The 17,547-nt window shown below is 45.9% G+C and overlaps 1 protein-coding gene across 1 annotated transcript in view; it reads right to left on the reverse strand.

Moving 5' to 3' along the window:
• Positions 1 to 17,547, reverse strand: part of esr1 (estrogen receptor 1) — a 249,542-nt gene continuing 231,995 nt past the window's right edge. Inside the window, exons 7-8 of the mRNA XM_078556590.1 lie at positions 8,864 to 9,047; positions 1 to 1,633 (exon numbers count right to left, since the gene is read on the reverse strand). Coding sequence (XP_078412716.1) covers positions 1,414 to 1,633; positions 8,864 to 9,047 — 404 coding nt within the window. The 3' untranslated portion in view covers positions 1 to 1,413. The remainder of the gene's footprint in view (positions 1,634 to 8,863; positions 9,048 to 17,547) is intronic.

A 17,547-nucleotide genomic window follows, 5' to 3' on the forward strand; every position in this document is an offset into this window, starting at 1 on the left:
GGCATCAAAATGAGGAAACATCCTGCCTAAGGCTGTTGTGCCTTACCAGAGAATCAGAGTCTTAACTCTGCTGCTCCAGAAAGGATGCCCAACAAACCACCCACTGATGAGGTAGTAGTCAGTGTTGATATTGGTAACACAATGTTGCACCGATGTCTGGCAACACAACAAGGCCTTAATCTAGAGTGAAATTCCTTTTCCTGCCCAGGGTTTAGAATCAGGTTTGCCCATCGGGTGTCAAAACATTTTGGAGGAATGAGGCCCTGAACTAGCAAGGTCTGGATGGGATCCTGATCGTGGCGCTTTGGACATGTTTCCACACCCAATAAAGTTCATTTTTAAAAAATTTATTCTGGTGATATGAGCAAGGTCGGCATTTATAGCCCATCCCTTGTTGCTCCTGAGTAGCTGCTAGTGGGCCATCTTGAACTGCTGCAATCCAGGCACTGAAGGTGCTCCCAAAATGCCGTTAGGTCGGGAATTTCAGGATTTTGATGCAGCAACGATATCTGACTTAACTGGAGGTGTGTGGAGAATTGGCTGCAATTAGTCCTGATCATATATTATAAACTCCTAATAGAGTATAAAACAAGTCGATCTATTCATAGCATAAACCAAATTCACTAACAAAGATGATGGAAGGAGCAATGCAATGCAGACTGTTGCCAGTGTTAGTAGAAGAACTAAGGTGATGACAGGGCCATTTGGGTCATGGGGAATTTCACAAGCCGGGTTCACAAGGGTGACGATGTGAGCTTTGCTTTTTGAAGTTTTTTTTTGCTGAAGATAAGGTGGTGAATGGGATTCAGCATCAGAATAACGCTCCCTTTACTCTGAGCCAACAATATGCCCCACACCTCAGAAGACTGGCCCCTATTACCCAGACAGCCATCCTTTGAGATTACCTATCGGAGACAGATGTGTGCTGGGCGAAGTTCATCTCCACCCCTTTCATCCCAATCTTCCAACCAAACAGTCAACAGTGGATTTGACCTCAGGTCCCAGAGGCGAAAGGTCAACTCATTTTGTTGCCAAGGATTTCTTAAACGGCCAAGCATTACAGATTGTTTGGTATCAGTCCTATAGTCCTGGCGAGCATGCATATTCATGTCTCTTGCGGTAATGTTTGTGTGAAGCATTTGAAATGGTGGTAAATTCTTCAAGAATAAAAGAGAACTTTACATAATTACTGGAACATTATACTGTTCCTGCGTTGCTAGCAAGCCCTGTTCTGAGTCAGTAGGTATACAAAATACAGGGCATTCTTCTTTGCTGAGTAGTTGGATGGGGTGCGTTTGGATGAAGCTGAAGCTATGTAATTTTGCTGCAGTGACATTTGCTTCTTTTGCAAGTGATCATAGGTAGTTTGCCGTTGGGATTTCCATTAATACTGTCTACGATTGAGTCAATTACCTATCTGGATGTTTCAAAACTCACGTCCGTCTTCTTTAGTGACAATGAGGAAGAGGATGGCATGGTCCCTCTACTCAGTGGACTTCCACCATTTCCTCCAGGCTGAGACTTGTCCATTGGCGTGTGCATTCTGTGAGCATCCAGCATCTCCAGCAGCAAGTCATACAGTGGCACCACGTTCTTACACTTCATACTGTACAGGTGTTCCATTCCTTTGTTACTGTTGATCAAAGCACATTACAGAGAATCAACACCACCTGAGCATACACAAGGTACACAGAAGTATCCCAATCCTCTCCACATTCACACAATTGTGCAGAGCAGGCAATCAGACAGAAGGTTCAATTATTAATAATTTGAGATATATATATAGGCTTATGAACACTATAGAAAGGTAATGGGGAGGATCACGCAGTTGGAAGTTGCTGTTGTGTTGTTCAATTACAAAGTTAACCCTCTCCACCACCTGGCTGAACTTGTTCTCACTCTGAACAACTTCTCCTTTAACTACACTCACTTCCTCCAAATAAAAGGTGTTGCTATGGGAAACTGCATGGGTCCTCACTCCGGGATATATGAAGCATTCCTTGTTCTATTACTGCTCAGGTGCTCTTCCCTCACCTCTTTCTCTGGTACAATGATGATGGTCTCAGTGCCATTTCCCACTGACCCTAAACTGGAAAATTTCATCAACTTTGTCTCCAATTTCCACCCTCCTGTCACCCTGACAAGGTCCATCTCTGACTCTTCCCCTCCCTTCCTTGACTTCTCTGTCTCTGTTTCTGATGATTCAGTATGGGGAGGGGACACAGAATGTTAGCAGAATAGGGACACATCATAATACAGTAAAACAATCAAGTCAGAGGGAGTACAGCTGCATTAAGTTTCAATGGAGCAAGGCAAGGCTGGATGGCCTCTACTTTAATGCCAGGAGTATTAGAGGTAAAATGGATGAGTTAAGGGTGAGGATTAACACGTGGAATTGTGATATAGTAGCCATCACAGACATGTGGTTGAGGGAGGGGCAGGATTGGCAGCTCAGCATTCCGGGATATAGAATCTTCAGGCGAGACAGGGGAGGGGGTAAAAGAGGAGGAGGTATTGCATTATTAGTTAAGGAGTCAGTTACTGCAGTAAGGAGAGATGATATCTTGGAGGGGGCATCGAATGAAGCTTTGTGGGTAAGGGTCAGGAATAAAGAAGGGGCAGCCACATTGTTAGGTGTTTATTATAGACTGCCAGATAGTCAGTGGGAAATTGAGGAGCAAATATGTGCACAATTCGCGGAGGTGTGTAAAAACAATAACAATAGGGTAATTATATTAGGTGATTTCAACTGTCCCAACATTAATTGGGATAGACATCGTGTTAAGGGCTTGGATGGAGTAGATTTCTTGAAATATGTACAGGAGAACATTTTAGGTCAATATGTAGAGGGTCCAACAAGGGACGGCGCAGTGCTGGACCTAATTCTGGGGAATGAAGCCGGACAGGTGGCTGAGGTGGTGGTGGGGAGCATTTTGGTGATAGTGACCACAACATGGTACAATTTAAGTTTGTTATGGACAAAGAAATAGACAGGTTGCAAAAAAATGTTTTGGATTAGGGGAGAGCGGATTTTAGTAAAATAAGGTAGGATCTGGCCAAGGTAGACCAGGAACAGCTACTTGTGGGGAAATCTACAGAAGAGCAGTGGGGGGCATTCAAAAAGGAAATGGGGAGGGTACAAGCTCAACATGTTCCCTCTAGGGTGATAGGAAGGAGTAACAAGCCCAGAGAACCATGGATGACCAGAGATATTCAGGATACGATGAGAAGGAAAAGAGAGGCTTTTAGGTACAAGGGGAGCAAATTAACGGAGGCATTAGTGGAGTAGAGAAAGTGCAGGGTGGAGCTTAAGATAGCAATTAGGAGAGCAAAGATGGGATATGAGAAAGCTCTGGCTGGTAAAAGTAGGGAAAATCCTAAGATATTCTATAAGTATATCAATGGGAAGAGGATAACCAGGGAAAGAGTAGGGCCCATTAGGGACCAAGGGGGCAAACTATGGGTGGAGCCAGAGGACATCGGTAGAGTGGTGAACAAATACTTCACATCCATCTTCACCCAAGAGAATGAGGATAAAGATATGGAACTCAGGAGAGAGACTGTGAGGCTCTTGAGCAAATTGATACAGGGAATGACAAGGTATTGGAGGTGTTGGCAGGCTTAAAAGTGGACAAATCTCCAGATCCGGATGATTTGTGTCCCAGACTGCTGAGGGAGGCAAGGGAGGAGATCGCAGGGGCTTTGACCCAAATTTTTAATTCCTCTCTGGCCACGGGAGAGGTGCCAGAGGACTGGAGAACAGCTAATATGGTTCCACTATTCAAGAAGGGTTGTAGAGATAAGCCAGAGAGCTACAGGCCAGTGAGTCTCACGTCAGTGGTAGGGAAACTATTGGAGAAAATTCTGAAGGAGAGAATCTATCTCCACTTGGAGAGGTAAGGTTTGATCAGGGATAGTCAACATGGCTTTGTCAGAGGGAGGTCATGCCTAACAAATTTGATTGAATTTTTTGAGGAGTTGACCAGGTGTGTAGATGAGGGTAGTGCAGTTGATGTAGCTTATATGGATTTCAGCAAAGCCTTTGACAAGGTCCCACATGGGAGACTTATAAAGAAAGCAAATGGGATACAGGGTAATTTGATAAGGTGGATTCAAAATAGGCTTAGTTGTAGGAGACAGAGGGATGCTTTAGTGACTGGAAGCTAGTGTCCAGCGGCGTACCACAGGGATCTGTGCTGGGTCCCCTATTATTCGTCATTTATATAAATGACATAGATGACTATGTGGGGGGTAGGATTAGTAAATTTGCAGATGACACAAAGATTGGCCAGGTGGTTAACAACGAGGTTGAGTGACTTGGGCTACAGGAAGATATAGACGGGATGGTCAAATGGGCAGATGGAATTTAACCCTGAAAAGTGTGAAGTGATACACTTTGGAAGGAGTAATTTGACAAGGAAGTATTCAATGAACGGCATGACACTAGGAAGTTCTGAGGAACAAAGGGACCTTAGTGTGTGTGTCCAGAGATCTCTGAAGGCGGAGGGGTCATGTTAGTGGGGTGGTGAAAAAGGCATATGGGACACTTGCCTTTATCAATTGAGGCATAGATTACAAAAGTAGGGAGGTCATGTTGGAGTTGTATAGAAATTTGGTGAGGCCACAGTTGGAGTACTGTGTGCAGTTCTGGTCGCCACATTATAGGAAGGATGTGATTGCACTGGAGGGGGTGCAGAGGAGAGTCACTAGGATGTTGCCTGGGATGAAACATTTAAGTTCTGAAGAGAGGTTGGATAGACTTGGGTTGATTTCGTTGGAGCAGAGAAAACTGAGGGGCGACCTGATCAAGGTGCACAAGATTATGAGGGGCATGGACAGGGTGGATAGGGAGCAGCTGTTCCCCTTAGTTGAAGGGTCAGTCACGAGGGGACACAAGTTCAAGGTGAGGGGCAGGAGGTTTAGGGGGGATGTGTGGAAAAACTTTTTTACCCAGAGGGTGGTGACAGTCTGGAATGCGCTGCCTGGGAGGGTGGTGGAGACGGGTTGCCTTACATCTTTTAAAAAGTACCTGGATGAGCACTTGGTACGTCATAACATTCAAGGCTATGGGCCAAGTGCTGGTAAATGGGATTAGATAGATAGGTCAGGTGTTTCTCAAGTGTCGGTGCAGACTCGATGGGCCGAAGGACCTCTTCTGCACTGTGTGATTCTGTGATAGGCTATCAACAAATATTCACTACAAGCTATAGCTACCTCGAACACACTTCCTCACACCCTGCTTCCTTTTAAGGATTCCATTCCATTCTCCCAGTTCCTCCCTCCCCATCACATTTGATGATGCAACCTTCCACAGGAGTGCTTCTGATATATGTCTTCCTCTTTCCTCAACCGAGGATTCCCCACCCCCTTCCCCGCTACCATCACCCCCGCACCGACCACGGCCCTCAACTGTGTCCATTTCATTTCCCGCACTTCTACTTTCACCTCTTCCCTTCCCTCCCAGAACTGCGTTGGGATTCCCCTTGCCCTCACCTTCCACCCCACCAGCCTCTGTATCCTCTGCTATTTTCCGCCACCTCCAGCATGATGCCACCACTGAACACACCTACCCCTCCCCTCTCCTTTCAGCATTCCAGAAGGGGTGTCCTGTCTGCAGCACCCTGGTCCACTCCTCAACTGCTCCCAACATCCCCTTCCCATGACACCTTTCCATGCAAGTGCAGGAGATGTAACACCTAACCTCTTACCTCCTCCCTTTGCACCATCTCAGGCCCCAAAAACAAGCAGTTTACTTATACTTCTTTCAATTTAGTAAACACAATGCAACCTGCTCTACACTGAGGAGACCAAATGCAGATTGGGTGAACGCTTTGCAGAACACCTCCTTCCAGTTGCCTGTCATTTATATTTCTCTACCTTGTTCTCACACTGACCTCCCTGTCCTTGGCTTCCTGCAGTGTTCCAACGAAGCTCATGGAACAGCACCTCACCTTTCAATTAAGCATTTTACAGCCTTCTGGACTCAACATTGAGTTGTAATCTCTTCCCCAATTTTGTTTCCTTTATACAGGTTTCAGTTTTAGTCTAATTTTCCCCACATTTTTGCTTTTGGAGGGCAGATGTTTTTCATTGTCATTCATACCTTCTCTCGACACATTTTTCTTGAGTTCCAAAGAAGAGCCATATTGGACATGAAACGTTAGCTCTGCTTCTCTCTCCAGCGATGCTGCCAGACCTGCTGAGCTTTTTCCAGCACTTTCTGTTTTATTTCAGATCTCCAGCATCCGCAGTATTTTGCTCTTATTCCTGTTTCTTTACTTGCCCCATTACCACTCACTTTGGCCTTGCACCATCAACTCTTTTGTCATTTAATCTCTCCTGTCTTCACCCTATCACAGTCCTTCCCTCTTGTTCTTTTCCCACCCTCCCCCATTTCACTTGCCTAAAACACATTGCATTTCTAACTTTTCTCAGTTCCGATGAAAGGTCATCGACCTGAAACGCTAACTCTCTGCTCCGATGCTGCCTAACCTGCCGAGTATTTCCAGCATTTTCTGTTTTTATTGCTTGCAACCCATTCTCATTTGAGGTTTATGAGGAGGGTTAAACAGAAAAGGACAGAGTGTACTGATGTATGTCAGGGAAACTTGGGTGGTACATGTCACCTTTTCACAGGAGGTAAATTGTAAAATCAATCCTCCCCATGACTCTGTATTAAAAGCGATACACTTCAACCATCTTCCAATTCCCATGGCAACCTAAAATGCTAACTCTGCGCTGAGTGTTTCTAGCATTTTCTGTTTTAATTTCTTTAGCCACTCAGAGACGGCATGATGTTCTGGATAGTTAAAGCTGTACACGAGTCTAGAAGATTAATGATTGATCTAACTGAGGTGTTTAAGGTGATCAAAGCAGGTAGGTAAGGTAGAACTGTTGAGGGAGTCCAGAACAAGGGGGCATAACCTTAAATGAGAGCTTGGCTGTTCAGATGTGACCACACAAAGGGTAGTGGAAATCAGGAAATCTCTCTCCTCCAAAAACTGTTGAGGCTACGTTAAATAAAAATGTTAAAACTGGGGTTGATAGATTTTTATTAGACAAGGCTGTTAAAGGTTGTGGAACTTAGGCAGTTAGAGGTAGTCAAGATACATGACAACTATGGTCTGATTGAATGTATGAGTGGCTACATGGCCTACTTCAGTTCTTATGTTCTTAACTTCCATAGCAAGAGGACTGTGGTTTTAAATTGTGACTCATTCTGGAGTGGCCCTGATCTAATATGCAATAGCTTATCCGTTTATATACTTGTGAATGTTCCACCGTGTTTAACAGGAGCATACAACTGTATCAACAGAAGCTGGCTGAGGTGGCTAGACATCTGTATTTTTCCAGATGGCCTCGTTATGAATGTTTGGCTGAGCTTCAAGGTGTGCTAATTGACTCAGCTCAGCAGGGGTCTTGTTTACAAGTAGCATAGAGGAGTGCTAGCTTTGTTTGATGGACAGCTTTGTGAGGTTGTAATACGTTAACCCTTCTTTAATGTGGTTTTCAATGCCTATATCTTTATTTGGACAAGATTCAGAGGTGTTAAGATGATTAAACTTTACGCATTGATATTGTGAATAGTTGTGGCTGATTGACGCTTTTATAAGGTTGTAAGATGAGAAGTTTTTTTTCCAAAGGAGATTTTTAAAGCCTCTTTGCTTATTGTGTCAGTTTCAGCAGCATATCAAATAATTGCCAGGCTTGCCAATGGCTCATTGCTTCTGTACATAGTGGACACTGGGAGAATGGGTATGGAGGATGCATGGGGGATATGGAAGGGGCATGGTGGCATGGAGGAGATGTGAGGGGGCATGGGGAATATGAGGGGACATGGAGTGGGCATGGGAGATATAGGGGGCTTGGAGTGGCTATTGGGGATGGACGGGGGTTTGAGGTGGGGTGAGAGGGGAGTGATAGAGGGCCCAACAACTCTGGATTGAACAGGGCTGAAATTCCAGGAAAGATAGGCGGCCTCCTAACCTGCTGGCCTCGCCACCAGCCTGCATCCGTTCCCAGCTCCGGCCTGCCTCGGGAGGTGGTGAGCCCACAGCCAGAGACCAAAACTGCGGGTGAGCGAGCTGACTTCTACAAGTCAGGACGCGACATTGGGAAATCCGACGCCTGATTCGCGGCTCCTGAGCTGAGGGCAAAAATCCGGCCGCATCTTAGTGGGAGTCATTTTCTAAATCTTTATCAAGGCGCTAATGCTGAGACTGGATCTTTAAATCACAACCATAGAATTACATTGAATGCACAACACCGACACAGCCTATTCAGCCCAACTAGTCCATCCTGGTCTTTATGCTGTACATGAGCCCCCTTTTCATCTAAATCTGTTAACATAACCTTCTATTCCTTTCTCCCTCAGGGAGATCTCCACCCCCGACCCCACCATCCACCCCACTAAAAGCATATACGCTTTTCACCTCAGTTACTCCATGTGTAGCAAGTTTCACCTTCTGACCACTCTCTAGGTAAAGAAGTTTCTCCAGAATTTCCTGTTGGACTTATTAGTGACTCTCTTACGTCTCACTCACAAATGGAAGCATCGTCCCTACGCCAAACCCTTCCGAGCCCCTTCATCATTTTGCATATTTCTGCCAGGTCGCTCCCCCCCCCATCCCCTCAGCCTTCCCTTTGCCAGGGAAAGAAACCCTAGCCACTTTAGATTTTCCTGGTGGTTGTGACCTCTCAGTCCTGGAATCACCTTTCTAAATCTGTGTTTTTTTCCTACCTTCTCCTACGTCCTTTTAGCAACAGGGAGACAGTCACAATTGTGAAGGGGACGTGGCAACCTGCCGGTCGGGGGGGGAGGGGGGTGGTGCGATTGGGCGCGGGAGAGAAGAGCTCTGCTTACCTCATGTGCCGGATGTGGGAGAGCAGTAGAAGGAGCTGGGCTAGTCTTCGAGACTGCAGCTGCAATGAGAGCCCTGCCCTGGTGATAAAGTGAACCAATGCATCAGTGATTTTGTCTAAGATGATATGGATCTGCTCACTGTCGTTCAGAGCCTCCATGGTACTGGAGAGGAAGGGGAACACGCCTGTGGGGGGAAACAAACAGACCAGTTAGGTAAAGCATGGCCAGGGCTGGAATTGAAATGCTTCTGCGGGGCTGAAAAATCCTCCCGAACGACTGCGACTTGTATTTATATAGCGCCTTCAACAGAGCAAAACATCCCCAGGAGAGCTTCACAGGGGAGTAATGAGCCACGTTAGGCCTGGTGCCCAAAAACTTGACCAAGAGATAGATTTTTAGGAGCGTCTCAAAGGAGGAGTGAGAGGTAGAGAGGTGGAGAGGTTTAGGGAGGGAATTCCAAAGTTTAGGACCCAGGCAGCTGAAGATGCGGCAGTCAATGGTAGAGGGATTAAAATCAGGGATGTGCAAGAGGCCAGAATTGGAGGACCACAGAAATCTCGGAGTAATGGGAAGAGGTTACAGAGGGGCAAAGACATGGAGAGTTTTAAATTTGAGGTGTTGCCAGAACGGGAGCCAATATAAGCCAGTGATGGGTGGCCAGGGCTTGGTGTGAGTTAGGGTGCAGGCACCAGAGGCTTGGATGAGGGTGGATGGTGGGAGGCCAACCAGGAGAGCATTGAAGTAAGGCACTGAAGGTAAGACAGCATGAATGAGGAAGTGCCGCAAGACGTAACAAGGGTTGATTTTAACCGCTGGGAGAGAAAGGACAGGCAGCAGGCAGAGTGTGCCCATCACCTGCCCATTCTTGCCAGCATGAGGCGTGGTTAATTTTGAGGCCCGTGTCTTATTTGCCTTCCAAATGGGCGCCATTCTGCCACTCACCAGTTCTGTGGTTGGAGGATGGAGTCGGTGTGACGGGGGTTGGGGACGGGGGATACGGGAGGCAATCTCGTGGTTAGTTGGGTAGAAGGTTTTCTCAGGCAGATCAGCAGCGGCCTAGAGTTTTTCTTCTTGGCACAGGAGGTGCAATCCTCTTCTTCAGAAACTTTCCCAAGATGGTGCTGCAGTGTCAGTGGGTCACTAAATGACCAATTGCCATTTTCAGGCCACAATTGCTGTATTCACATTGGGCGAGGAGTTAAAATCAGACCACAGCTATTCTACATCGTGCATATCAGTTGCACAAGGGAAGTTATTCACTCCTCCTTAACTTTAATACTTCAAACATTGGCCATTATCATTAAGACAACTGTCACCAAAGCACAGGCAACATATTCTAAGAGTCACAGCTATACAATCGATGACATTGAAGGGACCAGATTTCTATCCCTTCATCATGAACAATCAGAGTAACTGGAACTAGAAATAGACAGACTAATGTGGAGCAATAAGAGCATTAGAAATTTACCAAATCAATGCAAATGTCACATTGCTGGGAGTTTGTTTTATATAGTGTTCCAAACAGAAAGAAGGAGCTAGATGAGCAAATGTGTCAGCAAATTTCAAAGGCATGAAACAAAACCAGAGTAGTAATAATCTTGTGGGAGAAAGACATGTCAGAAGCACCGTTTTGGAAAGTGGCATCATCAGAACATATACGACAGAGGCGAAGGAACTGGGAGAATGGGACGGAGTCCTTACAGGAAGCGGGGTGTGAGGAGCTGTAGTCGAGGTAGCTATGGGAATCGGTGGGCTTGTGATGAATATTGGTGAACAGTCTATCACCAGAAATTGAGACAGAGAGGTCAAGGAAGGGAAGGGAAGTGTCGGAGATGGACCATGTGAAAATGATGGAGGGGTGGAAATTGGAAGCAAAATTGATAAATTTTTCCAGGTCCAGACGAGAGCATGAAATAGTCATCGATGTACCGAAAAAAAGAGTTGTGGGAGGAGGCCTGAATAGGACTGGAACAAGGAATGTTCCACATACCCCATAAAGAGACAGGCATAACTGGGGCCCATGTGGGTACCCATAGCCACACCTCTTGAGTTACAAGGTTGAGGGTTCAAGTACCCATCCCGGACTTGAATGCAAAAATCAAGGCTAATACTCTGGTGCAGCACTGAGGGAATGCTTCCCTTTGGCAAGGCATTAAACTAAGGCACTGCCTGACCTCTCTGGTGGGTGAAAAAGATCCCATGACACTATTTCGAAGAAGGGCAGGGGAGTTATCCCCAGTGTCCTGGTCAAGATTTATCCCTCAATCAACATCACAAAAAACAGATTATCTGGTCATTATCACATTGCTGTTTGTGGGAGCTTGCTGTGCACAAAGTGGCTGTGGCTTTTCCTACATTACAGCAGTGACTACACTTCCAAAGTGTTTCTTTGGCTGTGAAGCGCTTTGGGACATTGTGAGGTCATGAAAGGCGCCAAATAAATAGAAATCTTTCTTTAATATTAGGAGAATTTAATTACTCTATATAAACTTGGGAACAAAATCATGGTGCTAAGGGTAGGGATGAAGAGGAACCTCTGATATATCCATTGGAGAATTCTCTCAATCAATATGCTTCCAGTTCTTTTCTTATGTGAGTTCAACAAGGGGTGAAGTCAACCGCGCGAAGGCGTCACTTAATGCAGTGTGACCAAGTGCTTAAATCCAAGAATTTGGTAAGTGGGGGAGATTTTAAGACTTGATCTCTTTCTAAAATCTAGTCGAGTTTGCATTAAGCATTTAACCTAACTGTGATGGTAAATTTAGCTTAATTCAGCCTTGATCAGTGATAAACAAGGTTCCTGTCTCGAGGTACTTGCAGGGTAGTCAATTAAGTGATTAGTTAGAACTGGTTCCCTAGCCAGCAGTGGTTGACTCATCTCACTGGAACCTGAGCTAGTAATAAAAAAACAGGAGATATAGCACGTGCACAAAGTAGGTCACACAAAGGTGTCAGCTCAAGACTTGAGTGCTGAAGCCTGACAATTTGGTGCAGTAAGGGAGAAGGTTTTTTTTGGCCTTTTACAAAAAGGAATGGCCCAAGAGAGGGAGCTGGAGCCAGCGAGGCCCAGGAGCTGAAGCCCAGTGCCATTAATTAGTTGTACAGGTAGATAATGGATGAGTTTCAAGTTTATTCCTCTATATTTAAAATCACAGGATTGTTACAGCGAAGAAGGAGGCCATTTGGCCCATCTGCACCAGCTCTCCCAATAAGCAACTCACCTAGTGCCGCTCCCCTGCCTTTTCCCCGTAACCCTGCACATTCTTCCTTTTCCGATAAAAATCTAATTCCCTTTTGAATGCTTCGATTGAACCTGCCTCCACCACACCCTCAGGCAGTGCATTCCAGACCTTAACCACTCGCTGGATGAAAAAGATATTCCGCATGTCGCCTTTGTTTCTTTTGCCGATTGGTTTAAATATGTGCCCTCTCATTCTCAATCCTTTCACAGCTGGGAACAGTTTCTCCCTATCTACACTGTCCAGACCCCTTATGATTTTGAATACGTCGATCAAATCTCCTCTGAGCCTTCTCTTCTCCAAGGAAAACAATCCCAACTTCTCCAATCTATCTATGTAACCGAAGTTCCTCATTCCAGGAACCATTGTCATGAATATTTTCTGGCTCCCTCTCTTCCGCTCTTGCTGCTCCTCCAGCCACAGGTTCCGTGATTGGAGGAGCAGCAAGGGAGGGAAGGAGGGAACCTGTGATTGGAGGAGCAGCAACGGCGGGAAGGAGGGAACTTGTGATTGGAGGAGCAGCAAGGGCGGGAAGGAGGGAACCTGTGATTGGAGGAGCAGCAAGGGCAGGAAGGAGGGAACCTGTGATTGGAGGAGCAGCAAAGGTGGGAAGGAGGGAACCTGTGATTGGAGGAGCAGCAAGGGCAGGAAGGAGGGAACCTGTGATTGGAGGAGCAGCAAGGGCAGGAAGGAGGGAACCTGTGATTGGAGGAGCAAGTACCGAGACACAGGAGAATTAAAACCAAAAGCAACTTTTCTGCAAGTTGAAGAGAGAGAATGAGACAGAAACGATTCTCTTCAGAGCAGAACCTCAGAACTTAGGGGTCGTGGATAGTTGACACTCCCCTCCCTTTGGATTTTTCAAAAATCCTTTTAGAGTTGGGTGTTTTTTATTGTGGGTGGGGGCTGCTACTGGCAGCTGACACGGAGGTTGCATTGATGTGAGTCTTTTCTAATTATTTATAAATAAACAGTCCCATCCCCATACCCGCCCGCCCGTCCCCGCTCCCGTCCACCTGCCTTCCAGTTATAACAAGCCTCCTATTTCAATATGAATGATGACAGGAATCTCCTAGACGTACATCATTCCGACGACTGCATCTCGCCGCATCCTGGAATCCACAATCAATGCCATGCGCCATCATATGAACAATCTCGGCCTCTGTCTTCAGCAGCACCGTCTCACTCTATCTCAAAGCTGTCCTGCTCCACAGCTTCCTTTCATCCTTCATCTCACCTGACTTTTTAACAGAAAGCTTTTTCTCTGCCTTTCGGGTGTTAAAGATCGCAAAGCTCCAATAACTCAAGGGTACCAACGCGCCTCCAGATCTTTCTCCCCCTTCACTCCCCTCTGACACCATCCCTTCTTCTAATCTCATCTCTTGCCGTGTATTCACAGTATCCTCTGACCTTCCCTCTCATACGAATTAGGAGCAGGAGTAGGCCATTCGGCCCCTCGAGCCTGCTCCACCATTCAGTAAGATCACAGCTGATCTGATTGTGGCCTCAAGCTCACTATCCTGCCTACCCAAACGATAACCTTTGACTCCCTTGTTAGTCAAGTATCTATTTACCTCTGCTCTAAAAAATATTCAAAGACCCTGCCTCTTCCACTCTCCGTGGGAGAGAATTCCAAGGCTCATGAAGCTCTGCGAGAAAAATCTTCTCATCTCCATCTTAAATGGGAGACTCCTTATTTTGAAACTGTGTCCCCTAGTTCTGGACTCTCACACAAGGGGAAACCTTGCAGCGTCTCTGACACTGAATGATCTGTCCTTAGAAAAGTCCTCAGTTCATCCCCTTATGCTCCCACCTTAATGAATTTTGAGCTTGGCATGATGTAGCATTCTTCTTCCATCACCTTCACCTTCACCTTCAGATCGACTTCTTTAGAGATGAGTCCCTCCCCCGACCACTCTCGCTCTGGCCTCTTACCCTCTGTTGATCTTTTCATTCAGAACTACCGACGTGACATCAGCCATCTCAATTTCTCTGTTCCCCTCCCCCACTCTAACTTGTCTCCCTCTGAACTTGCTGCACTCTGTTCTTTAAGGTCTAACCTTGACATCAAAGCAGCTGACAAGGGGTGCTATTAATGTCTGGTGAACTGATCTCTACCTTGCACAGGCTGGACGCCAACTCTCTTACCTTCCCTGGACCCTGACCCCACCACTGAACAGCACGCCATTGTTGCCAGAACAGTCAAAGACCTCATCTCCTCTGGAGATCGTCCCTCCATGACTTCCAATCTCATATTTCCCCAACTCTATACAGCCCGCTTCTACCTCCTTCCCAAGATCCATAAACAGGACTGTCCTAGTAAACCCATTGCTTCAGCCTGTTTCTGTCCCAAAGAATGGATTTCTTCCTACCTTGACTCTATTTTTTCTCACCTTGTCCAATCTCTCCGCTTCTACATCCGTGACTCTTCTGATGCCCTCTGTCATTTTAACAGTTTCCAATTTCCTGGCCCTGTCTCCTCTTCACTATGAATGTCTAATCTCGCTACACTTCCACCAACCCCCCTGCCTCCCCAACCAGGGCAGTTTGAGGGCTCTCCACTTCTTCCTTGAACGGAGGTCTAATCAGTTTCCATCGACAGCCACCCTCCTCTGCCCGGCTGAACTTGTACTCCCATTGAAAAACTTCTCCTTTAACTCATCTCACTTCCGCCAAATAAAAGATGTTGCTATGGGTACCCATATGGGTCCTAGCTTTGCCTGTCTTTTTATGGGATACGTGGAACATTCCTTGTTCCTGTCCTACTTGAGCCCCCTCCCTCAACTCTTTTTCCGGTGCATTTATGACTGTATCATTGCCATGTCCTGCTCTTGCCCTGAGTTGGAAAACTTCATCAACTTTGCTTCTAATTTCCACCCTTCTCTCAGTTTCACATGGTTCATTTCCAACTCTTCCCATCCCTACCTTGACTTCTCTGTCTCCATTCCTGGTGATGGGCTATCAGCTAATATTCATGATAAGCCCACTGACTCCCACAGCTTCCTCAACTACACTTCCTCACACCCTACATCCAGTAAGGATTTCATTCCATTCTTCCAGCTCCTCTGTCTCTGATGCATCTGTTCCAGTGATGGAACCTTCCACACCAACGCTTCTGAAATGCCTTCCCTTTTCCTCAACCAAGGATTCTCTCCCATCATGGTTGACAGGGCCCATGACCCTGTCCGACCCATTTCCTGCACTTCTTCCGTCCCCTCTCCTAGAACCATAATAGGGTTTCCCTTGTCCTCACATCCTGCCCCGCAAACTTCCGTACTCAATGGATCATTTTCTGCCATTTCCGCCACCTTCAGCATGATGCCACCGACAAACACATCTTTCCCTCCTCTCCCCTTTCAGCATTCCAAAGGTACCATTCCTTCCATGACCCCCTCGTACACTATTCACTCACCCCTAACACTCCCTCCCCTTCCCAAAGCACATTTCCATGCAAGCGCAGGAGATTTAACACCTGTCCTTTTATCTCCTCTCTCCTCACCAGCCAAGGTCCCAAACACTCCTTGCAGGTGAATGAGTGATTTACTTGTACTTCTTTCAATTTAATATACTGTATTCGCCGCTCACATTGTAATCTTCTCTACATTGGAGAGACCAAATGCAGATTGGGTGATGCAGAACACCTCTGATCAGTCTGCGAGCATAACCCCGAGCTCCTGGTCTGCCATTTTAATTTGCCACCTGGCTCTCACACTGACATCTCTGTCCTCGGTCTGCTGCACTGTTTCAGTGATGCTCAATGTAAGCCTGAGGAACAACATCTAATCTTTTAATTAGGCACTTTACAACCTTCTGGGCTCACCACTGAGTTCAACAATTTCAGACTGTAACCCCATTTTGTTTCCTGTTCTTTACTTGTTTCAGTTTTTCTCTTATTTTAACTTTCAGACTGCAGCACACTTATTCTCGGCATATCCTTTGTTTCTTTTCTTGCCCAATCGCCATTCCCTTTGGCCCTAGAAGACTAACTCTTCTGTCATTCAATCTCCCCTTTCTTCTATCACAGACCTTCCTTTAGTCCTTGTCCCAACCACCCCTTTCTGAAAACCTGTTACATCTTTAACTTTTCCCAGTTTTAATGAAAAAGTAATCAACCTGTTCTGTTCTCTCTCCACAGACGGTGCCAGACCTGCTGAGTATTTCCAGCATTTTCAGTTTTTATTTCAGATTTCCAGCATCTGCAGTATTCTGCTTTAAGAAAAGAAGAGAATTGGGATCCCAGCGCTATCATTGGTGGATCCTGAGCCGAAAGAGGGGGGCCAAGATGGCGGCAGATCCAGTGCAGGTAAAGTGGCTCTGGATATGTCTGTGAGGGAGGAAGTGAGAGAGAGAGAGAGAGAGAGAGAGAGAGAGGCAATGAGGGTGGAAAGAGGGGATTGGGGGTGGAGTGGAATGGTAGAGAAGGAGGTCTCTCAGGCCAAGGGAGAGGGAAAAGGTGTTGTAGTATAAATGAATGTTAAATATGTAAATAGAACAGTCTACATCATCAATAAGGTAAGATCACATGACAACATAGTATGCTGAGAGATAGTTCTATGTAGAGCCTCATGCTAAGCCTTGTACTGTACATAGTTAGTAGAATGTTCGATAAAAGGTAAAGTTTACCAACAGCCTTGCCTCCAACAGTCTCTTTTAACCCTGACCAAGGACCTAAGACCCACAACGACAACACAGGCATGGGCAACAAGCAACATTGCTCACTTTCACACTTACAGCTGATTTTATTTATCTATGTATATGGTTTCCCAACTCTAAAAAAAAATAGTATCTTTATTTTTCCTTCTAAAACTCTCCTCCTGGGCATGGCTTTCAAGTTTATAAACCTCTGCTGGAACAACAATAACCAAACCAAAGAGAAAATTAAATCCTTTCCAATGACGTTCTTCCTCTTTTAAATATGTCCAATAAATTACTTTGTGAGTAGAGTTTAAAGTAGAGGGATCTGGGGGTAGAGGGAGAAAAAAATATTTGTGGGAGAAATCCAGTCTTTTCTTTTTGCTCCCGTCGGGTTTTTCTTTAAACGTTTCTGCTGGAGAAGTGTCTGTCTGTGTACAAGCTGTTTCCGACTGTCGTGTTGTGTTCTTTTTAAAAAAAAGTTCTGATGCATAGAAAAAGTTGGGAATCCAATCGATCCAGAAGAGCCCAAGCTCCCCTGAGTTTGCTTTATTATCAGCCACCTGGCAAAGGATTATGGGGAGGCGGAGGTGAATGGAGGAAAACTGTTTGTTGTTGGATTCTTGGCTGCCTGCCCAGCGCCTAGTCTCTCATTTCTTTAACATCCTTCAACGTTGGCATAGAGCGAGTTTGCAAATTCCTGCATCGGGAATAGTTTGGTTTCTAATTTAAAACTTTAGGCCTGATTTACCTTCAAGGAGCACCTGAAAACCAAAAGGTAGCCCCCGAAAATCAAAAAAGTAGCCCTTGAGT

The sequence above is a fragment of the Cetorhinus maximus genome, chromosome 14 (genome assembly GCF_964194155.1).
Source record: "Cetorhinus maximus chromosome 14, sCetMax3.hap1.1, whole genome shotgun sequence".
Taxonomy (NCBI): Eukaryota; Metazoa; Chordata; class Chondrichthyes; order Lamniformes; family Cetorhinidae; genus Cetorhinus; species Cetorhinus maximus.